This window comes from Bufo gargarizans, chromosome 3, assembly GCF_014858855.1.
Source record: "Bufo gargarizans isolate SCDJY-AF-19 chromosome 3, ASM1485885v1, whole genome shotgun sequence".
NCBI lineage: Eukaryota > Metazoa > Chordata > Amphibia > Anura > Bufonidae > Bufo > Bufo gargarizans.
In genome coordinates, this window is record NC_058082.1 from 569,768,551 (window position 1) to 569,792,120 (window position 23,570).

A 23,570-nucleotide genomic window follows, 5' to 3' on the forward strand; every position below is an offset into this window, starting at 1 on the left:
GATAGAGAGGAATGATTCCTCAGCATTTATGTTAGAACAGAGTTCAGTAGGGGAGGTTACAGCCTGGGGAAATAGGAACAATTCTATCACACCTTGCTGCACTGACTGTGGACCCAAATTGGCATTATACAGCTCTGTAATTCCAGCAAACCGTTCTTGTTATTGGGGTGCAAGTGCTGTTTGATACAGCCATTAACAGGGTTTATTACAAGGAAATATGTCTACGTCTTATATGTCCTTGTGCAGTTATATATTTTTTGGCTTGTATTAGTGGGAAAAAAGGGCTTATTAGCCGTTGTGTGGTGAAGTGCTAAAATTCCAGCCCTTTTTGTGTATTAGTGGCAAAAGTTAAATATATTTGCCGTTCAGCAATGCAGTTATCTGTTCTAAAGCCTTTTGTGGCATGTATTAGTAGAAAAAGAAAAAATATATTTACCGATCAGTGGTGCAATTATCTGTTCTAAATTATTTTGTGGTGTGTGTTAGTGGCAAAATAAAAATATATTTGCCGTTCAGCAGTGCAGTTATATGTTATAAAGCCTTTTGTGGCATGTATTAGTGGCAAAATAAAAATATATTTGCCGCTCAACGGTGCAGTTATCCGTTCTAAAGTCTTTTCTGTTGTGTATTAGTGGCACAAGAAAAATATATTTGCTGTTCAGCGGCAAAGCAGAGTGTCTGAGTAGCCACCAAAATACTGAAGTTCTACTACAGTGGAAAAGCTCTAAGTTAGTCTCCTGAATATCTCTAATGCACTTAGAAATGCGGCACTTTGAGAATGATGCAAGCTATAATTAGGCAAGCTAATACTATGTTGCTATATATACACACAGTCCCACAAAAGCTCCTCCCCCAACAACAAATTTAACACCTTAATGGCCCTATGCTCATTTGCAATCAGACAATAGCAAAAACCTGTCTAACAAATTCCTTACCTGTTTTGAAGCAGAGTGTCTGAGTAGCCACCAAAAACACAGCAGAAGTTCTGCTGTTTTGAAGCAGAGTGTGTGAGTAGCCACTAGAAATGACCTTGTGGTTCACCCAGAGGTCGTTTCGCTGCGAACTTTGCGTGTTCGCGATTTGCCGAACATGCGAACATATGGAGAAATTTGCGCTCGCCATATTCTTTTACATTGTGAAGAACTTTGACCCATGACACATCCATCAGGTGGTACATGACAGCCAATTGAGACGTTTCAGCACATGGACATACCCCTTACCTTAAAAAATAAACCTGATCTAGCCGCCATTTTACATTCAGTGTTTTGCCAGTGTAGGGAGAGGTTGCTGTGTGAAGCAGGGACAGGCTGTTAGGGACACCAAATGCTAGCTAATAGGTCCACAAAAGTCCTTTTAAGGACTGATATAGGTGTGCTATCAATAGGTGTGATACACAGAGGGGTGTGATATACTTATAATATACTTTTATAATGAGTCAAAAACACATAGATCTATATAGTGATCACCTGGAAGTCAGGGGCCTAGGGGCCTAGGGGCTTACTAGGACCATTTTTATATAGGGCAAGGTTCCGGACGGGATCACTCTTATCAGGGCGGGTGCTCTGTGGTTAGGCTATCAGGGCCAGAATTGCACCCCACTGTAGGGCAATATCAGGGACAGTTCTTTGCCCATCCCGTCCTTGAATACCACATCATCATCTAGCCCAGGGATAGATGTTTTTTGCTTTCCCTCCGGAATTCATGGATGTGCACTGGAACCCCCCGGATTGTGGTAGGACATATGGTTTCTGATTTGGTGCCGCCGAGCACCTGATTTAGTGCCGTCGAGCACTTGGCATTGCCTACCTCATCTATACTTTTTGCTTAACTTTAATAATTTAATTTACTTTCATTTTGAGAGATATATTTTCCATTCACACGTCCGCAAAATGGGTCCGCATCCGTTCCGCAATTTTGCGGAATGGGTGCAGACCCATTCATTTTCAATGGGGCCGGAATGTGCTGTCTGCATCTGCATTTGCGAATCCGCACTTCCGCATCCGTGCTTCCGTTTCCGCAAATAAATAGAACATGTCCTATTCTTGTCCGCAATTGCAGACAATATTAGGCATTTTCTTTTATAGTGCCGCCGATATGCTGTCCACAAATTGCGGAATGCACATTGCCGGTGTCCGTGTTTTGCTCATCCACAAAACACTTACGGACGTGTGAATGGACCCTCATAGTAACATTATTAAAGGTTACGTTTTATCTTTATGTATATTCTAATGGATTGCCTTCCTTGTACAATGTTATAATATACTTTCTATGTTAGAAAGTATATTATAGTGCATTTGTAATGTGCGGCAGTTGTGTGCGGTTCTGCTGCGATACTGCAGGTATATAGAGGGACAAGCGTTATTAGAACAAATTATTTCTACTGGTGTGATAAACCAGTCGACCCCCCAAAAAACTGATTGAGGCCAGGTGTTATATGCCAATATACTTTCTATATAGTGCATTTGGGTACTGTATAGTGGATTTGCGCATGTGAGTACGCAAAAATTATATTGCCGATATTTCGCATTGAAAAAAATTATGAATGGAGATCGCAAATTCGAATAATACATCTGGTATGTCACTGTCCATGTTGTGGGACTATTTGTGCACTTCAGTTATCTGTTCTAAATTTATTTTTATTTATTTATTCTAACAGTATGTCAGACAGAGAAGTGCCAGGCCCTGCACAGGGGAGTGGCAGAGGCCTAAATGTTTCTGGCGAAGGCAGAGGTCGCAGCAGAGTAAGGGAGTGTGGCAGAAGGGGTCGCAGCAAGAGGTCTGAGCTCCTGGTGTCATCTAGCGGTCGTGTCTTGACCAGCAACCCAGCGGTTCTTGAATGGTTGACTCGCTCATCTCTGTTTTGGATTCACTCCTGTTTTTTTGGGCATTAGCAATACTGATGGATTACTGACCAAATTCTGACCGAGTGAAGGCTGATGCTCCACAGACAGGATCTGTTTTTTGTGGTTTATTGTTGTGATGGATCAGAGGAAGGGCAAAATAATCAGTGACCTCAAAACAAACTTACTGCTGACACCCTCTCCACTCTGTCGGGGGGGCTCTACTTGTATGAGCGTTTAATAGAACAGGTTCTGTTGACATGGCGCTAACATCGACCTGTAAGGTTGAGTTTATAATTGAGTTATTTGGTCAGTTTTGGCCCCATGACTGCCCAAATAAGTGAAGTGTGCAGTGATTCTAAGAGCGAAGCCTATCATCTGCATGTCATACTGACTCACAGTATTATTTCACTACCAAAGCAGACTCCCTATGCATATTACTGCAAGGCACAGTGTTCTACACCACTATAAAGGCTCTCTGAAGCCAGGGAATAGCCGTTTTTTAATGAAATTCGCCACAAATATATTCGGATCGATGAATCAAATTTTTGAAAAATTTGCTCATCTCTAATGGTGGGCCCCATTACAGATTTTGTATTAGGGTTCTGGAACCTTAGGTTCAGCTTTCTCTAGAAAAAATACATTAGATGCAAACATTATATATGGACTAAGCCCTCACTCTGATATGATAAAATGTGAGACACTCAGCCAATATATTTTTTATCAAATCACATCTGTGCCTGCCTACCCGCGCCAAGGTGGTCTCATTCAGGCAGGTCCTATGCTAAACGTACCTATACCTAACTTTGTCTAGACATGTATTTAGTACGCCAACAATAAATGTACAGTATAAGCCTACATGAGCTTAAGGCTCACTGTGCAAATCACAGATATTCTACAAATTATAAATTAATTAAGTTACTAATGAGCAAATTCGCAGCTATACTCTGGGTAACAAGTGGCAGCAGTTCTTACAGATTTCACAGCTTGCTGTCTTCCAAAATTCCTTCCAAGTCTGTACTGTGTATGGTTATTATACAGCATAAAAAATTTGCAGATATCATTACAAATCATCATAGAGTTAGTTTCGCTCTAAAGAGCCGTATCAGACTAACAGATCTACGGAAATATGTTTTCCTACTGTCTGTGTATAAACAAACAGAAGGAGAGATGCTTCCCGCTGCCTCTACTCCATCTCAGTTACATTGCTCGCTTACATTAAGCATTTTTTTTAGATCCAGCTTTCATGTTTGCATTAATTTAAAAAGTACAAATGGGAAAAGACAGAGAAAGTTACAGTAGTGTTCAAAAAATATCATTAACCTGATAAATCACTGTTTTTGGTAGAAGTGATATTTCTACATAGCAAATAATTAACTTATTATAAGTGTCGTAGAGTAATTGAAAAAAAGATCCAACAATTAGGAAATACATGCCGCTCACTCTGAGTAATTGAATCATTAATTTAAAAGGGGAGTGCTCAAAATAATAGCAGTGAGGAGTTACATTAGTGGTCATTCATTTTGGGAATAACAGGTGTTAATTTTGGCACTATAAAAGGTAGAAAGGGGGCAAAAGTTGCACATGTTGGTTATAGTGCATTTCCTTTTGAAATACTGGGGACATGGGTAGTTCCAGACACTGTTCTGATGAAGAACATACTTTGATTAAAGAGGACCTTTCACCTCTCCTGATATGTCTGTTGTAGTAGCTACTTACATTCCCCATGTCATAACAGTTCTGGAGCATCTACTTTTATGGCTCTGTGTTCTGATATTCCTCTGTTATTTCAACTAGAAGTTTATGAATGAATCATCATCAGCTTGCAGTAAAGGTACAGCTGGGTCTTACCAGTTTGGGGGGGAGGTCCTGACATTGGAAGCACTGAGTCAGATACACCATCTACTGGTAACACCCAGCAGTACCTTTTACTGCATAAGGCTGGCAATTTATTTGTAAACTTCAGGAATGATACAGGGATGGCACAATATAGAACCATAAGAATAGATGCTCTAGAATTGTTATTCCATGGGTAATGCAGGTATTTACCAAGACAGACATGTCAGGAGAGATCCTCTTTAAATAATTAATTGGAGAGGGAAAAGCGTATAGAGAAGTGCAGACAATTATAGGCTTGACAGTTAAAACCATCTCAAATGCCTTGAAGTGGCAACCAAAACTGAATCACGTTGAAGGAAGCGGAAAACTACTGTTCGAATGGATGGAAGAATAGCCAATGATCATCTCCAGAAAGATCAAAGAAGATCTGAAGTTCCTAGTGAGTACTGCAAAAATCAGAAGATGATTAAGTGAAACCAAGTTACCATCAAGGACTACCTGCAAAGTCCGGTTATTGAGAAAAAGACAGGCTCTGGTTAGGGTAAAATTTGCCAACAAACATATTGATTGGCCCAAAGAGAAAGAGTGCAACATCATGTAGACTAATGAAAGCTAAATTGTTCTTTTTGGGTTTAGTAGCATCAGAGAATATGTCAGACGACCCCTGAGCATTGAATTCAAGCCACATTACACTGTGAAGACAGTGGTGAAGCAAAAATCATGATATGGTGATGTTTCTCATATTGTGGTGTTAGGCCTATTTATCGGATATGAGGGATAATGGTCGATCAGTTTGAATATATGAAAATACTTGAGGAGATCATGTTGTTCTATTCTGAAGAAGAAATTACCTTGAAATGGATGTTTCAACATGACAATGACCCAAAATAAATCAGTAAGCGAAGAACATCTTGGTTACAGACAAACAGGATTGAGGTAATGAAGTGGCCAGCACAATCCCCTGACCTCAGTCTCCTAGAGAACTTGTTGGGTGACATAAAGAATGGCGTTTAGGAGACAAAACCCAAAAATTTAGAAGAACTGTGGAATGTAGTCCAATCATCCTGGAATACCTGTTTAAAAATGGTTGACTCCACGCAACAAGGATGTCAAGCAGTTCTCAGAAACAATGGTTATGCCACTAAATACTATAAAACTAATTCAAAGTAAAGTGAATTCTGAAACATTTTTTCAGCTGATACATAAAATTTTTTTTCTTTTTTATTATGGGACTGCTTTCTTTTTTTGAAGAGCCTAATATTCCTTTTCTTTACCTTCTGTAAACGATTAAGGCTACTTTCACACTAGCGTTAGGATCGGATCCGTCTGGTGTCTGCACAGACGGATCCGCTCCTATAATGCAAACGCTTGCATCCGTTCAGAACGGAACCGTTTGCATAACTTTATTTCAGATCTGATTTTTCACTTCGGAAAACTCAGATCCGACAGTATATTCTAAACACAGAAGCGTTCCCATGGTGATGGGGACGCTTCATGTTAGAATATACTGAGAACTGTGTACACGACTGCCCCCTGCTGCCTGGCAGATGCTGCCAGGCAGCAGGGGGCAGACCCCCCCCCCCTCCTGTATTTAACTTATTGGTGGCCAGTGCGGCCCCCCCTCCCTCCCCAGTATTAAATATGACCAGTGCGGCCTCCCCCTCCCTCCCTCCCCAGTATTAAATATGACCAGTGCGGCCCCCTCCCTCTATATTTATTGGTGGCCGGCCAGTGCGGATTCCAAGTATTGTGAGCAGTGCGGCCTCCCCTCTCCCCCCCTAATTAAAATCACCCCCCCCCATCATTGGTGGCAGCGGAGAGTACCGATCGGAGTCCCAGTTTAAATCGCTGGGGCTCCGATCGGTTACCATGGCAACCAAGACGCTATTGCAGTCTTGGCTGCCATGGTTACTTGGCAATAAATACAAGCATTATACTTACCTGAAGAGCTGCGATGTCTGACCGGCCGGGAGCTCCTCCTACTGGTAAGTGAAAGGTCTGTGCGGCGCATTGCCTATAGCACAGACCTGTCACTTACCAGTAGGAGGAGCGCCCGGCCGGTCAGACATCGCAGCTCTTCAGGTAAGTATAATGCTTGTATTTATTGCTAAGTAACCATGGCAGCCAAGACTGCAATAGCGTCTTGGTTGCCATGGTAACCGATCGGAGCCCCAGCGATTTAAACTGGGACTCCGATCGGTACTCTCCGCTGCCACCAATGATGGGGGGGGGGGGATGATTTTAATTAGGGGGGGAGAGGGGAGGCCGCACTGCTCACAATACTTGGAATCCGCACTGGCCCGGCCACCAATAAATATAGAGGGAGGGGGCCGCACTGGTAATATTTAATACTGGGGAGGGAGGGAGGGGGAGGCCGCACTGGTCATATTTAATACTGGGGAGGGAGGGAGGGGGAGGCCGCCGCACTGGTAATATTTAATACTGGGGAGGGAGGGGGAGGCCGCACTGGTCATATTTAATACTGGGGAGGGAGGGAGGGGGAGGCCGCCGCACTGGTAATATTTAATACTGGGGAGGGAGGGGGGCCCGCACTGGCCACCAATAAGTTAATTACAGGAGGAGGGGGGGGGGGGTCTGCCCCCTGCTGCCTGGCAGCATCTGCCAGGCAGCAGGGGGCAGTCATGTACACAGTTCTCAGTATATTCTAACATGAAGCGTCCCCATCACCATGGGAACGCCTCTGTGTTAGAATATACTGTCGGATCTGAGGTTTACGATGTAACTCAAATCCGATGGTATATTCTAACATAGAGGCGTTCCCATGGTGATGGGGACGCTTCAAGTTAAAATATACCATCGGATCGGAGAAAACTCCGATCTGATGGGGACTCCTGACTTTGCATTGAAAGTCAATGGGGGACGGATCCGTTTGAAATTGCACCATATTGTGTCAACGTCAAACGGATCCGTCCCTATTGACTTGCATTGTAAGTCTGGACGGATCCGTTTGGCTCCGCACGGCCAGGCGGACACGAAAACGCTGCAAGCAGCGTTCAGGTGTCCGCCTGCTGAGCGGAGCGGAGGCCAAACGGTGCCAAACTGATGCATTCTGAGCGGATCCGCATCCACTCAGAATGCATTGGGGCTGTACGGATCCGTTCGGGGCCGCTTGTGAGAGCCTTCAAACGGAACTCACAAGCGGAACCCCGAACGCAAGTGTGAAAGTAGCCTAACACAGACTGAATACATTTTATTATTAAATAGTAGTGGGTTGTAGTGGCTCACTCCTTAGTAGCTACAGGGTGGTGTTGCAAGCTCATATAGAGGGAATCACCCTACCCTCTGTTAAAAAGTGAATGTAACAATGGAAAAATGAGCGTGCACTCATACACTTGGCAACCAAATTGACATATGCAGAAAATATTTATTATTAAATCCCCATAAAATTCAAGTAATAAAAATAATAAAAACAGTGTATTATAGCAATGACATACAAAAACTACAATTACATAAACTATGGTAGATATAATAGTATAGTCGATATTGTATTGAATGATAAAATATATAATAATAAAATATTCGATACTAATCTATAGTCGATAAATTCACTGATATAAATCACACACCAAAAACTTCAAGTATTGTCCAGGTCTTATATATGCTGTTATTGTGAAGGGGGAGGTAATTCCTCCGTGACTCTATCTCAGATTGGGAAAATGAGTGTCACTTTAAATATTGTAGGTGTTTTTCCCCTGGGAACGTAATGTATTCATAAAATGTCCACAGGAATCCTGATAATGTTGGAATAAAAAGTCTCTTATGGTATTTCCTTTTAAAGTCGAGGTAAACTTTAAATCGGTATTTGGCTTACCGTCTGGTGTCTGCTGTCTCCCTGTTGCTTGAGTGGAGCTTTAAATGTCTGCTGGCTTATTTGATCGCTCCTTCCAGCAAGCCGGTTCAAATTTCGCGGGAGTTCCAAAGATCGCGGGAGTTGACACTCTGTTCCGCAATTTCCTTCGGTACAGCTTTTCGACGATAAAAGTAGTTGTTCCTTTACTCTAAATTTTTTTTCTTTTATTTGTATGGCCATACAGTTTTATCGGAGGCTTCTCAATACAGGTACATCACTTGTTTCACCATACACGTTTCGGGTAGATTCGCTCTCCCTTCCACTGAGGAAGGGAGAGCGAGGGAGAAAAAAAATATATTTGTTATGCAAATGAGGACGTAAGTGCACAGAAGGGCATGGAGAGCACTGGAAAGCTGAGGAGCTGAGGTACATTGATGGGGTATGCTAGGCATTGAAGCTCTTATTTGCCTAAAAAGTCCTTTTTGGGGGAGAGGTGAATGTGGCAACCAATTTTTCAGCAGGTTCAACCCTACCAGGAGGTACGTCTGGTTTAATAGTGTTGATCTTACTTACAGGTGCTCTATAATAGCTGCTGCATATGTATGTGCAACTAGCTTAGAAAGCCTGGTCACAGGCCATACGTTATTTGAACTAGAGGTGGCATGTGGCTGCACCCCTTATCTGTAAGGAATGATTGACATTGAATGCTGTATTGGGCTGATATTCACAGGAGACATATCCACTACGGAGGTCTTAGTGTACAGGTATGGTGAGGAGAAAAAAGTCCAAAGTGGTTTTCAAAATTAAAAACCAACAAAATAGTCTATACTCAGCCTTGAATTTAGCCTATTCCTTGTACAAGGTGGTTGTTAGATACCTATGTATTACTGCCCATTTTTATTATCAATATATATATATATATATACGTAAAGTATACATGCGGTATATATATTATATATATACAATCCAGGAAAACGGGCAGCACTCCAAAAGAAATAAATAAAAAAATAATAATTTATTCACCCATATGGAAATGCAACAGAAATGCGTATATATTTATAATTTTTGTCTTTTTTTGGGGCTGTGCAATTTCTATCATATTATACTGAATTGAGATATTTATTGGTGTGTTAGATATTTTTACCTATGTGGATATTATATATCCACATGGTGCTTTTCTTATAAAAATTGGTAAAAAATTAAAAAATTGTGAATTGTAGAACAACATTTGACTTTCATATTCATCAAGGAGTGAGTCAAGAGCAGTCATGACCAAACTAGTTGAAATAAACATCTCTAGCATCTTAAGGCATCCAAGTAAACTGGTCAGGACCTCCAACCTACTCGATCGTTATGTACTGAAGCTTACAACTCTGACTTTTGCATTCATCAAGGAGTGCGTCAACACCAGACATGACCGGTCTGGTTGAAATAAACATCCCTAGCATCTTAAAGGTACTTAAGTAAACTGGTCAGAAGCTCCAACTTACTCCATGGTTATGTAGTGAAGCTTACAAATCTAGGTCAAAAGGCTGTGATAAAATGTCTTTATTGATCCATTGCTGCAGACATGAACATTTTAGCTATGTAAAAGGTTTAAAAGGCCCAATGTCCCCTGGATGCCTTGTCTGCCCAAGTAGATCAATAATGAATGTCATTTTCTTACAGCCTGTTTCCTCTCACTTTTTCAGCTACATATTATAGCCTGATAACCATAAACTGGTGAAGATTCACATGGTGCCATATGCTTTTTATGACTCCTGTGGTATATGGATTTCTCATTGCTTTAGTTTAGGAAACGCTAAGTAGATATTGGCCATTAATAGCAATTTGTTCCTTATTTTGCATTAAAGCAACCACTAATTGCTGTGATTGAATTTCATGTAGTGTTGAATGTTAGCAGTTAAATATCCTTTTACTTCTTAGTTTTTATTTTTACTCATGACTATATAACAGCTGCGTTTTTGCAATTAGAGTGCTCGACAACAGGACTCGACTAAACATACTAGAATTAATCTACCTCCATCCACTTGGCGGTCATTAAAAGGGGATTACACAGTAGAAACATTTGATCTCCAATCAGCAGATTGAGGGATGATATGGTAGCCCCACTATTGTAATTAGATGGCTCTGATGCTGACATGTCTAGACATTGTGTTTCTGATTCTGATGAAGGAATTGTAATGGTGAGTGAATGTTCCCATGAGCAGTAGGTAACCATCTTTAGATAGTATAGTTAAAATGTACAAAAAATGTAAAACTATAGTGGAAGTTGAGTAGGCATCTTCTTGGCTCTTTTCTAGATATGTATAAGAATTGTCACCTATGACATAAAGGTAATTATCAAAGTTTAGAGCATAGTATTAAAGTGGTTTTGGTATTGCAGCTCAGCCCCATTGACTTAAATGGGGCTGAGCTGCAACTAGGCCACGTGACCGATGTACGGTGACATCACATGGCCTAGGAAGAAACTGCAGTACTCAGAGAGCCACCAGCCTCTTCTAACAGCTGATCGGCAGAGGTCCCAGGAGTCAGGCTCCCATCAATCTGATGTTGATGACTTATCCAGCAAAGCTACAAGACCTCTGACAGCAGTAGGTAGGTACCACGAAGAGTTAGTTAAATATACCTTCTTGGATACTTTCATTAGCATCGGCAAAGGAATTTTTTTTCCGGGTGCATGGATTATAGAGTGGGTGCTCCACTTATTTATAATGTCCTCTGGTGTGGGGCCTAATCCCTGGTGTCCAATGGTTTGATATCCAGGTTTCACTAGATCCTTTCCCTCACTTGTCTACCTTAGATGACTAGGAGCTTCATGTGATCATTATGCAGAAATAGACCAGCAAGAAGACAGTGTCACTCACTTATTATCCCATTTGTATATCTGTCATCACATAGAGAAATCAAAATCAGTTTAGAAGAATGACAAACACTGGTTGCTTACTGTCATATCCCAGACCTGATTATCATCGTGGCCGAACCGAAAGCAATTGACAGAAAACGATGACATTCCAGATATCAACAAATAATTATCATAGCAAGATTTCCAAGGGAATATATTTGCCCAAAATTGTTTCCATAATGATGGATATAGAAATGCTGACCCTGTAGCATTGTTGCTAAACTCTAACAGAACCCAAAAATCTATTTTCTTATACCTTGTAACAAGAATTTGCATTGTGCTCCAAACAATGAATTAATATCATCTATGTGAGCATCCCTATGCTGCTGTCAATAACAGGGGAAGAACTGGCTCTAGCAACACTAGCCAAAAACCAAGATGGAATGAAGTACTGAATGCACAAAGAAATGTAGGATATTGAAAGCCATCATCAGCCTGTGTCTCCAGGCATGTTGATAACATAGAGCTTCTTTCTTTATTGAACTTTCCCATTACCTCTCATGTCTCATACCATGTGTGTTGTAGCTATGGTCACTGTTAATTGCATTATCCTTATATTGAAGGGAGTTATTGTTTTAAAAAAAAGTTAATGTGATTGTGTAAAATTAGATTGGCCAACACAGAAGGGATAGGCAATAAATGTCTGATCACTGGCATCCCCACTGCTAGGACCTCCAGTGATCACTAAACAGGGGGGCCTCACCTGGTGCCCAAAGGAGCAACTCAGCAAGGAACAGGTAATTGGCAGTAGAAAAGATGTAGTACCACACTCTAATGTAGAGGGCTAGTGTTGAGCGCGAATATTCGAATAGCAATTTTTAATTGCGAATATCACCACTTCGAGAATTCCCGAATATGTAGAACATAGTGATATATATTCATTATATCGAATATTCGGCATTTTTTTCCATCTGAACACATGATTCCTCTCTGCTTCTTGCTTGTGGGTCAATGAGAAGGAAGCAATGTCAAGTTCACAACGATACTTAGTGCACTAATCAGCAATCTGTAGTCAGACCTGCTAAAATGTGAAGTTGCACGTAGTGCTATAAAATATTCTAATCACTGCCGATTAGCGCAATCGCGAATATATTGGAGTACTTGACTCTATCTGCATATGAAGCTATTGTAATGTTCTGCCATGCCAACCATTTTCTCCAGTGTTCTTTTCTCCAAGTTCACGGACCATTCTATATCTATGCTGGGAATTTAATTATCAGAAAAGTTGTGATGTTTCTGATACCCCTAGTCATGCTTCAAGTCTCTAAAATGGATCAGACATTGATTTTCCTCTAGAGGACAGCTATTTTCTGTCAGAAGAACAGAGCTCAGACCTTTACAGAAATGGTTTAAGAGATCAATCAGCATAGAATTCTGCATCTAAACATGGCCTGACGAGAAAAGTTAGAGATTTAGTATGAAGAAAACTAGAGGATAACAAAAAAGAATATTTGATCTTTGCCATTTATCTGCATAGAGTTTCTCGTTACATGGGCAGAAATCTGCAGAAGGACCTTGTTACACTGGTCCTGGGTTTCTGTATCCCTGCAGCACGGACCCGCCTCCTATTCTTCCCTACCTGGTGGCCCGGGCCCTAGGGTTGCTCTGTCCCTCCATAAAGGTTGCAGCCTGCATGCTTCAATGTCCCTCCTTCTCTTAAAGGGCTACATGCACACATCTAATCTGCTCCACTAACTACCAGGGGGTACTTAAGGTACCTTTACCTTTGGGAGGGTGCCTGAGCAATTAGGTTCCTAGCCTGCTAGTATCCTGCTACAGTGTGCTAAATTAGTTTTCTGCCTGTGCACTCACTTTCTTCCCGTTTCCTGGATTGTGATCCTCTGCTGCCTGATCTGACCTCCATATTGACCCTTTGCTGCCTGCTCTGATCTCAGTCCATTTACCGCACTACACATATTGTGCATATTTTCTGTTTACATAGATGTTTGAGGGCTTGTTTAATGTGGGAAAGTTGTACTTTCTAATGGCACCATTTCATATTGCATATGATGTAGTGTGAAATACCAGATGGGGTGGAATTGGGAATAAAATGTTATTCCACCACAGTTTTTGTTTTTATGGTGTTTCCTATGCAGTAAACTTGACCTGTTCCCTTCACTCTCTGGGTTAGTGTGTCTACAGTGAAACCACATATATATAGTTTTTCTTGTTTAATAATGAAAAACAATAAAGTTTGGAAAAAAAAATATTTTTTCTTTGCATTGGCATATTCTGACCCCCCTAACATCTATGGAGCTGTTGCAGGGGTTATTGGCAGTTTTCAGTGATACCATTTTTGGGGTGTGTATGCTGTTTGAAATTCTTATTTTTATTATTATTTATATAGTTTGTAAAACTTTTTTCTTTTTATAAACTTATATTAAGTCCCCTTGGTCGACATGTACATGCGATCATTATATCATTTGTCTGATAGACTGCAGTGAATTACCATTGCAGCCTGTGGGACATTCAATACATTCCTATGGAGACTACCACACGCAGGGCTTCATAAGAACTACTGCAGTGGTAGCCTTGGATCATTCAGAGGAACCTTTCATTCATAGTGAATGAACGGCTTCCCTGATCTCAGAGCAGGGAAGTCTTATGGACCCTGGATGCTCAGTGTCCCATCGGAACAGCCTCTCAGGTCCCATGGTCACAACTGACCATGGCATCATAGGGGCTAAATGTCAGTGATCAGCGCTAGCGCTGATCACAGACATTAGCTCCAGGTGTTTGCTGTTTATAAGGGCAGAAACCCGTTGGCTATGGCACTTGCTATACTCTGGCATAGGCTCCATCTTTAAAGACATGACATCTGCCATACATGTACGGTGGATATTGGGAAGAGGTTAACGGGTGAAAACTTAGCGACTGCCAGGAGAACACCCTTAGAAGTAACCTGTGGTTCACACAGTCGTTCCTCACCCACTGCTGTATTATTTTTGCATTCAATTCAATCTGATTCGGTCAGTCTAACTTACATTTGAAATCTTCCCAAATTGTATACAGTTTTTAAAATTCACAACGCATATCACTAAGACTTCAGAAGACAGAATTATTCCTGAAATTAAAAAAAATATAGTTCAGTAAGTGCCAGAATATTGTTTTCTGCTGCCAGGATTCATTAAGCTTTTATCCCTATATCACAGATGGGTTGTGTATTGCTGGCAGCTGAAGTCAATCCTCTGTATTTCATGGCACAGAATTGTGGTTGGATCAGTGTTTTTCAGCCTCTGGTCCCCAAGACACAAATACGGTATATAAATCTAAGACGCTAACCTTCTGGTATAAAAGGTAGAAGATGTGTAATTTACGCTATTCACTAATAATAGCAATACAGGAAATTAGTGATGGATGATATGTCTCTATCCTGCAGTCAATAGCTATGAACTATTGGTGATGATCGATCATTGAAACATCTCCAGCAGGCGCTCTAGCCCCAGCGGAAGTAGTGATTAATAGGATCTTGTGAGTAAACACAATGCTGGTTTCTTGGAATGTGCTCGTGTATAGTAAATGGCACAGATTTTATTTTCTATATTGCCAACATCCAATGTTATTAAAAGCCCATATGTCGAGGCACAGAGCCAAACTTTTCTTTAACTTAATTTATGCCAAATTCCACTCTAAAGGTCGACTTTGATAATCGGTTTCAGGAAGAGGAAACTGTCTCAGATTTCTAGAAAGCTACTCTTTTTTGATAAATTTCATGCCAGTTGCAGCTTTTGATGATAGACAGTACAACACAACTGATAGATCTCTCCTAGTGTTCTTCATCTACCGTAGCTCAGTATGTGCCACCTTATTCCTTATGCTGTGTTATTTTAGTGTTTTGAATTCACATTTTTTTCTTATTTTTTCCCACACAATTTATATGGAAATAACTTTTCTATAATACTAATTCTGTATGAATGTAAAATGGTAGATCCTTTTTTTCGGGCTCCAACAACTTTTATGGGCAGATTATAACCTTTCGTCATAGAGTTGAGCAGGCTGAGTATTGAGTTATGGGGTCTGTATGGAAACATATATTACAGATATTTGCTTTGCTCCATTGACTACCCTTACCTCAATATTTTCATACCTTCCAATGATAAATTACACGGCAACAAGACATTTTTGTGTACATGGAGCCTAACTTTCTATTACGATAAAAATTGTCCATCTAGTGCTGACTTTTTTTTAAACATAAAGTGATACAAAAAGCACATAATTGTTCAGGTGTCCAAAAGTTAATCTGCTGCCTATAGAACATGCATTACTTCACTGCAGGAGAAATTAAATTAGCTTTTCAGTATGCCTTTGGGGCAGAGAAAGCTGGGAGCCGTGAAACATAATGTTGCTACAGATTAACTACATTGTGTGTCTTGTGCTGGAACTATTTTCTGGAAGTTTTGCATGCACCATTCTAATGATATATGGAGGGAAAATGTATCATATATTGTATAAGCACCATACTTGTAATTGAAATTAGTATAGTTGACACAAGTAAATTGCCTGCTTTTTGTTTAGTGAATGACATCTTGTGTGTCATGTCACTGTAAGTCAGTGTGACTTCAGAGCGCAGAATGGCATTCATTAGAACTGTGTAGCCGCAATTAGAGGAAAAGATGGCCTACTATGTAATGATCAGGAAAAAATACGGGATATATTCAAGACCTTTTATAAAGAACTGTACTCAGTAAAAACCCAGATACATGGAGAAGAGATGATAAAATATGTGCGAGAAATAGGAACCCCAAAACTCAATGATGATCAACAGATAGCATTAGACCGGCCTATATCCGTAAAGGAGATATTAGTAGCAATAAATGAAGCACCATCTGGTAAAACACCAGGCCCGGACGGTATTCCAAATGAATTATATCAAAGAGATAAAGAATTCTGGGCAAATAGACTTATGGAAGTATTTGAATACTCAAAAGCTACAGGATGTCTCCCAGAGTCTATGGGAGACGCGACGATTATTCTAATCCCAAAAAAAGATAAAGACCGATTGGATCCCATATCGTACCATCCAATTTCACTTATGAATAATGATTGTAAAATTCTGGCTAGGATTTTGGCGAAAAGGAAGGTCATAGTACATCTGATCCATGAGGACCAAAACGGATTTATTCCGGATAGGTCCACAACAATGAGCTTGCTGAGGGTCTTTGCAAATATCCAGTTTACAGAGAATAATAAAGAATTATGCTCTATTCTATCATTAGATGCGCATAAAGCATTTGACTCTGTGAACTTGGACTTTGTATGGGAAGCTATGACAAAATTTGGTATTGGCCCAGGCTTTATAGACTGGATGAAGATTATATATAAAGATTCCAAAGCCAGAATATCAGTTAATGGTATATTATCTGATAGCTTCTGTATAGAACGAGGGGTGAGACAGGGTTGTCCTCTCTCCCCCTTGGTTTTTGCCCTGACAATAGAAATCCTGGCTATAAAGGTTAGGCAGGATGTGGATTTGCGGGGCTTTGGACTAAGGGGGAGTGAGGACAAAATCTCTCTATATGCAGATGATCGGCTCTTCTTCCTGGATGATACAAATAAGGATCTGCAACGTGTCATGTCGCTGGTGGAGGAGTTTGGTAGACAATCAGGTATACTAATTAACTGGGATAAATCGACTCTCCTTCCTCTGAATGACAAGAATGTGATCTCAGAGGCAAAATTAAAGATTCTTAGTCCCCAGGACAGTTTCAAATACTTAGGCCTGGAAATATCTAAGGACCCTAATAAATTTGTAGCATTGAACATTAAACCATTACTTGATAAGATGAAGGAGAGGATTAAAGTCTGGAATAAACTACCAATAAACAAAGCAGATAGAATTGGACTAATTAAAATGATACTGCTACCTCAGCTGCTCTACGTCATTAGAAACAGTCCCATTTACTTAGGGGAATCGGTTTTTCATGACATAGAGAAATTATTCAATGTATTAATTTGGTCAAACAAAAGGGTAAGGAAAAAGATATATTGGCTTACAAGATCTTACGAACAAGGAGGATTAGAGGTCCCAGATATCAGATTGTACTATATGGTAGCTAATATTGCAACAATGATGAACTGGACACAGGTGGACTTTCTGAGCCATTTGGTATATAAGAGTGAGGGTGCCCTACCGGATATATTCACATTACTTGAATCAGGACAACTGGAAAGTATGCACCTATATAAAATCCCATTGGTAAAATTATTGGTGAGGGTATGGAGTCAAAAAGTCACTGAATTTAGAGGGGCAGATTAAAGTCACACCATTATGGTATAATAGGAGGTTAGGTAATGCTACCTTCTTGAAAGAGGCCAAATATTGGACTGATAAGGATTTATGGCATATTTCACAATATTTTCAAAATGAAACACTGAAGGATAGGGACACATTATTAATGAATGTAAGGGAAGATAGACAAAGTTATTTTAGATATATTCATCTGGTGGATATTGTCAAAATGGTTATAAAAAAGGAAGATATAGTGACAAAACCACATGAGGTGATTAATTATATAGTAGGTTGGAAAGGAAAGCACAAATTGGTGTCAAGCTTGTATAAAAAGATACGAGAAACTAGAAGTGAGGGATTTATTTGTAATCAAAATGGGAGAATGATATAGGGATAATAACAGATTTGGTGTTTTAAACCTTATCTGAGGAACCCCTCTCATAGGGTAACTCAGTTTATGATATTACACCGTTTATATATAACACCAAAATGGCTCAAGAAAGTTTCAGCTAAAACGCCCGGACTATGTCCTAGATGTATGAATGATAAAGCGGACACTATCCATATGTGGTGGAGGTGCCCAAAGATTCAACTATTTTGGTGCAGTCTGATTGAATTAATCGGGGATATTTTTAATTTTAAAATCCAATGGACGCCTTCTGTATGTATTTTGGGTGAAACTTCCCATGAGCTATCAAAGGAGAATGAAATAATGTTATACAAATCATGTTTTATAGCTCTTTTATTGATAGCAAGAAGATGGATGCGTCCCGAGGTACCAACAATAAAAGAATGGGAAAACTTGATGAACTCTAATTGTATAATAGAAAGAGTAGGATACATTAAGAGTAACATAGGTTATAGACATGAGAAAATTTGGGCTCAGTGGTCAAAATATATAAATAGATAGATATAGATATATTTATATATATTTTTTATTATATATATATATATAGTTTTTTTTATTTGTTTGTTTTTTGTCCTCCCCCTCCCCCCCCTTCCCGGCGGATATAGGGTGGGGGGATATGGGTTTGGGAAGGGTGAGATGGGGGGGAGGGGGGAAATAAGGATTAAAGGTTTAAAGGTAATATAAGTAATGTGCTATATACTGTAATGTATTGGATAGGTCCGGTATCTCCATGTAGGGCGTGTTTTAGTGGCAGGGGAACGAATACCAGGCTACTCTTATCGGTGCAATTGTATTAAGCACTCTTATTCCCTCTTGGTTGATGCCTGATGTTTTTATTATGTAATTGTTAAATGTATTACTTCTGTTCTTTTTGTACTTTACTGGATTAAATAAATAAATAAAAATAAAAAAAAAGAACTGTGCAGTCTTACTCATAAGTTATTACACATAAAATGTGAACCATACAAAAGACAGGAATGCTAATTGAAGAATGAAATGAGTAAGAAAGATAATGCCCGCCTGCTTTAAATACCAAGTTGTTAGGTCAATGAAAATTCTTAAGAGCTTTGGATCTTATGAATGTCGCTTGTCAATATGACACTTTTGTTAGAATTCTTTAGACAAAATTAATTCATTTCTTTTTAAAGGGCAATTCCAAAAGATTCATATAGATTGCAAACATGTATGTGCCATTGGTTACTCACAATTCTGGAGTCACAATTTGATTTCTAGCCAGCTTCTCACAGTACAATGCACTGCAGCCCAATTTCCAACATTAGGTTGGCATGCTAGAATTAAAGTGAAAACTATAAATAGAAAAAAAACTGTAGAAGGGGTAAGGTAGGAAGATAAACATGCATTTTATGGTCCGTGGATAGTTCTATGTATAAACCCCACCCTAGAGGAACTGGATTTTTAGATAATTAGTGGGTAAGGAATTGGCTCAAGGGTCTATCCATACTCCATATTTCATGCACTGTGATAGTTTCCAACATTCTCAGAAAGTCTTCAGACCCTTTCACTTTTTTCACATTTTATTATGTTGCCGCCTTGTGCTAAAATAAAAAAAGCAAGTTTTTCTGCTATCAATATGCACTTAGGCCCTCTTAATGAGAAAGTAAAAACTGCTGCACTAAGGGAACTTGTAATGGAGAATGAAACATATGGATCCTATACATGCTTCAGGACAGTATTTGTGTTGATACTGACAACTGGCATATTGTTTCCTTCACCCCCAGCTTGACGTCTTCATAGATGGCAAAACATACATTATACTATAACATAAAAACAGGTTTGTAAATATATTCCATTTTTTTTTTTTTTAAAGAAAAAATGATGTAAGGTAGGGTAATAGCAGCTTTATAAAGTCTTGTATTAGCAAATAGCAAAGTTGTGTGATTGCCATCAGTATTCAGATGTGATTAAAGCACAGTCCTAACCTTAAGATGTTCTTCTCCATGCTTTGAGGCCTGCTAGCAGATCATGATTTACTATTTGGCTACAGTCATTCAAGTCAAAATCAAAGTAACAATGTTGAAGGCTAGATTTAATTGCGGATCAAGCTCAGTCCTGCATATAGAGCATACTCTGTTGTAGACAGTACTTGTCCCAGGACGGAATACACAGTAATTATTTCTTACTTTATTTTTCTAGGTGGAACGCGACGCTTTAGTGGTGCCCAGTGGCACTTGCAGAAAATTGTGAATGACTCAGTGGACAGCTCCGACGATGAATTTTTTGATGCCAGAGGTATGTTCTGATTCCTAAGAATTACATTAAAATGAACTTGAGATATTGTCAGCTATTGTTTTTGAAAATATTCATCATGTTTACTATAAAGACTAGGGCCATTTTTCCCACAATATTTCTTATTTATTTATGGAAACGAGCTGTAGTCTGAGACAATAGAGAAGCACATGTCTGTATAAGAGCTGTATACCCAAATTTGTAATTTTTGGATTATGTTAGGACTACAGTATTTGCAAAGTTGCTTAGATGCATCTGAACAATGAAATGGTTGGAAGTGTACACAAGAGTTAGTAAATCTATAAATATTAGTGAAACATTGATGCCTACAAAGGATTGGATTCACTTAGTAAACAAATTATTATTTGTTACTCATATTCCATACTGCAAGAACGCCATAAATAATGCATAATTAAAATATTGTATAAAAATTACTTACATTTGATAGCTTTCGGCAGCCTGTGTTTGCTGCTGCCTCACTCACTTAGGTGGGCACAGGTACCGTATTGCTCACACTCCTTGTCCTGCTTAGTGGCCCGGACCTGCTGCCCCTTCTCTTCCTCACCCACAGGGGACCCATCCACAAGGGGACGTTCTTCTCCTTCAGGCCGCAGCCTGCATTTCTTGGTTCAGCCTCCTCTCCTCACCTGTAGGGTACTCCAGTGTGTGCACTTCTTATTCTTACACAGCCTGTGGGTATGGAGCCGTTCTGATTGTTTGCCCGTGTACCAAACTTCTGCCTGTTAACCAACTCAGATTCTCTGCTGCCTGCCCTGACCTCTGGCTACAAGTATCTCTGACCACTGTGGATCATCTAAGAAAAACCAAAAAAGGGGGTCAGTCAGCACATACCAAACCGCAGGAGCACATTGCTGTGGCAGGGAACAACATTGAAAGACAAAGACATGCAATGCGACAATCAACTGCAATATAGCGTACAAAATTGCATAATAATAACAAGTGCTACACTATAAGTGCGAGATACTTGGCAAATCGTTTTGTACAAAATTATTTGAGCCCGTCTGCCGAGCGTCAAGGCGATCTCTGTTAGACGGTGGTGTTGTGGAGTGGGCCTGCTGTGTAACCTACACTCCCTGAAGTGTATGGTAGCCGTCATGGCACCTAACAGGTAGAATTTAGCGTAGGAACCCATCTAACAGAGATCGCCTTGACGCACGGCAGACGGGCTCAAATCATTTTGTACAAAACGATTTGCCAAGTATCTCGCACTTATAGTGTAGCACTTGTTATTATTATGCAATTTTGTACTCTATATTGCAGTTAATTGTCGCATTGCATGTCTTTGTCTTTCAATGTTGTTCCCTGCCACAGCAATGTGCTCCTGCGGTTTGGTATGTGCTGACAACCCCCTTTTTTGGTTTTTCTTTGCAGTTTGTACTGGAGGTGTGGCTGCCTCCTCAGTCATGCACTCCTGACCACCCTGTCTGCCCTATGGGCTGATTTTTAATTAGTGTTAGTACATAGTCAGGCCTGCTCCCCCTCACTCACTGAAGCCATGGCACCAGGAGTGAGATAGTTTTTGGACTATCACTGCAGTCCTTGGTAGCCGTTTGGCACCGGTGGTGTTGTGGAGCGGGCCTGCTGTGTAACCTACACTCCCTGAAGTGTATGGTAGCCGTCATGGCACCTAACAGGTAGAATTTTGCGTAGGAACCCGTCTAACAGAGATCGCCTTGAAGCTCGGCAGACGGGCTCAAATAATTTTGTACAAAACGATTTGCCAAGTATCTCGCACTTATAGTGTAGCACTTGTTATTATTATGCAATTTTGTACTCTATATTGCAGTTAATTTTCGCATTGCATGTCATTGTCTTTCACTGTGGATCATCTACCAACTACATTGGGACTATTCCAAAAGGTAGCGGCCAGGTGGCTCCCCTGCAGCAAAGACCAAATCCCTGTACAGGGGTTAAAGGGTGGAAACCAGGGGAACATCAGGACAATGCCCTCAGGAATAGCCTTAAGTCAAACCAGATAGCTGGCACGGTGGTTCCACAACCATTGTCCGTACCAACTTTTGTGTATCACATATATATAACTTATTGTGTGTAATGACTCTGGGTAAATACATTCATGGAGATTATCCACTGGTTTGAGTTTGATGAAGACTTTCTTGTAGTCTAGAGTTCCATGAGGCCAAGTGTGTGATCTTTTGCTATCTTTAGGCCTACGCAGCTTGTAGACATTTATTGTAATAATTCACAAAGCTTGTTTAACAAGGAAAAAGCCTTACAAAGTCTTAGTGGTATCATGATGAAGTGAATTGGACCTAAAAGTTTAACTTATGTCTATAGACGGTGGGTCAGCTGCATTATCTGTAATCCACAAGTTTTAAAGTTCTTCAGAACCTCTCATTTCATAATCCTGCTTCCTGCCTTCAGCATTAAAATCTTTTCACTGGTCACATCAAAGAAGATCTTAGAATAGACATATAATAAAATGTCTAAGTTCTATAATAAATAATAAAATGATCCTAATACTCTTAGTATCATACAAACCGGATTCCCAAAAAGTTGGGACATTATACAAATCGTGAATAAAAACTGAATGCTATAATGTGGAGGTGCCAACTTCTAATATTTTATTCAGAATAGAACATAAATCACGGAACAAAAGTTTAAACTGAGAAAATGTACCATTTTAAGGGAAAGATATGTTGAATCAGAATTTCATGGTGTCAACAAATCCCCAAAAAGTAGGGACAAGGCCATTTTCACCACTGTGTGGCATCTCCCCTTCTTCTTACAACACTCAACAGACGTCTGGTGACCGAGGAGAACAGTTTCTCAAGTTTAGAAATTGGAATGCTCTCCCATTCTTGTCTAATACAGGCCTCTAACTGTTCAATCGTCTTGGGCCGTCTTTGTTGCACCTTCCTCTTTATGATGCGCCAAATGTTCTCTATAGGTGAAAGATCTGGACTGCAGACTGGCCATTTCAGTACCCGGATCCTTCTCCTACGCAGCCATGATGTTGTGATTGATGCAGAATGTGGTCTGGCATTATCTTGTTGAAAAATGCAGGGTCTTCCCTGAAAGAGATGACGTCTGGATGGGAGCATATGTTGTTCTAGAACCTGAATATATTTTTCTGCATTGATGGTGCCTTTCCAGACATGCAAGCTTCCCATGCCACACGCACTCATGCAACCCCATACCATCAGAGATGCAGGCTTCTGAACTGAGCGTTGATAACAACTTGGGTTGTCCTTATCCTCTTTGGTCCGGATGACATGGCGTCCCAGATTTCCAAAAAGAACTTCGAATCG

At 40.1% G+C, this 23,570-nt stretch overlaps 1 protein-coding gene across 1 annotated transcript in view; it reads left to right on the forward strand.

The window, feature by feature from the left end:
• The window catches only part of LOC122932882 (membrane-associated phosphatidylinositol transfer protein 3-like), a 787,926-nt gene that overhangs the window by 311,313 nt on the left and 453,043 nt on the right, over window positions 1–23,570 (forward strand). The window contains exon 2 of the mRNA XM_044287536.1: window positions 20,188–20,283. Coding sequence (XP_044143471.1) covers window positions 20,188–20,283 — 96 coding nt within the window. The remainder of the gene's footprint in view (window positions 1–20,187; window positions 20,284–23,570) is intronic.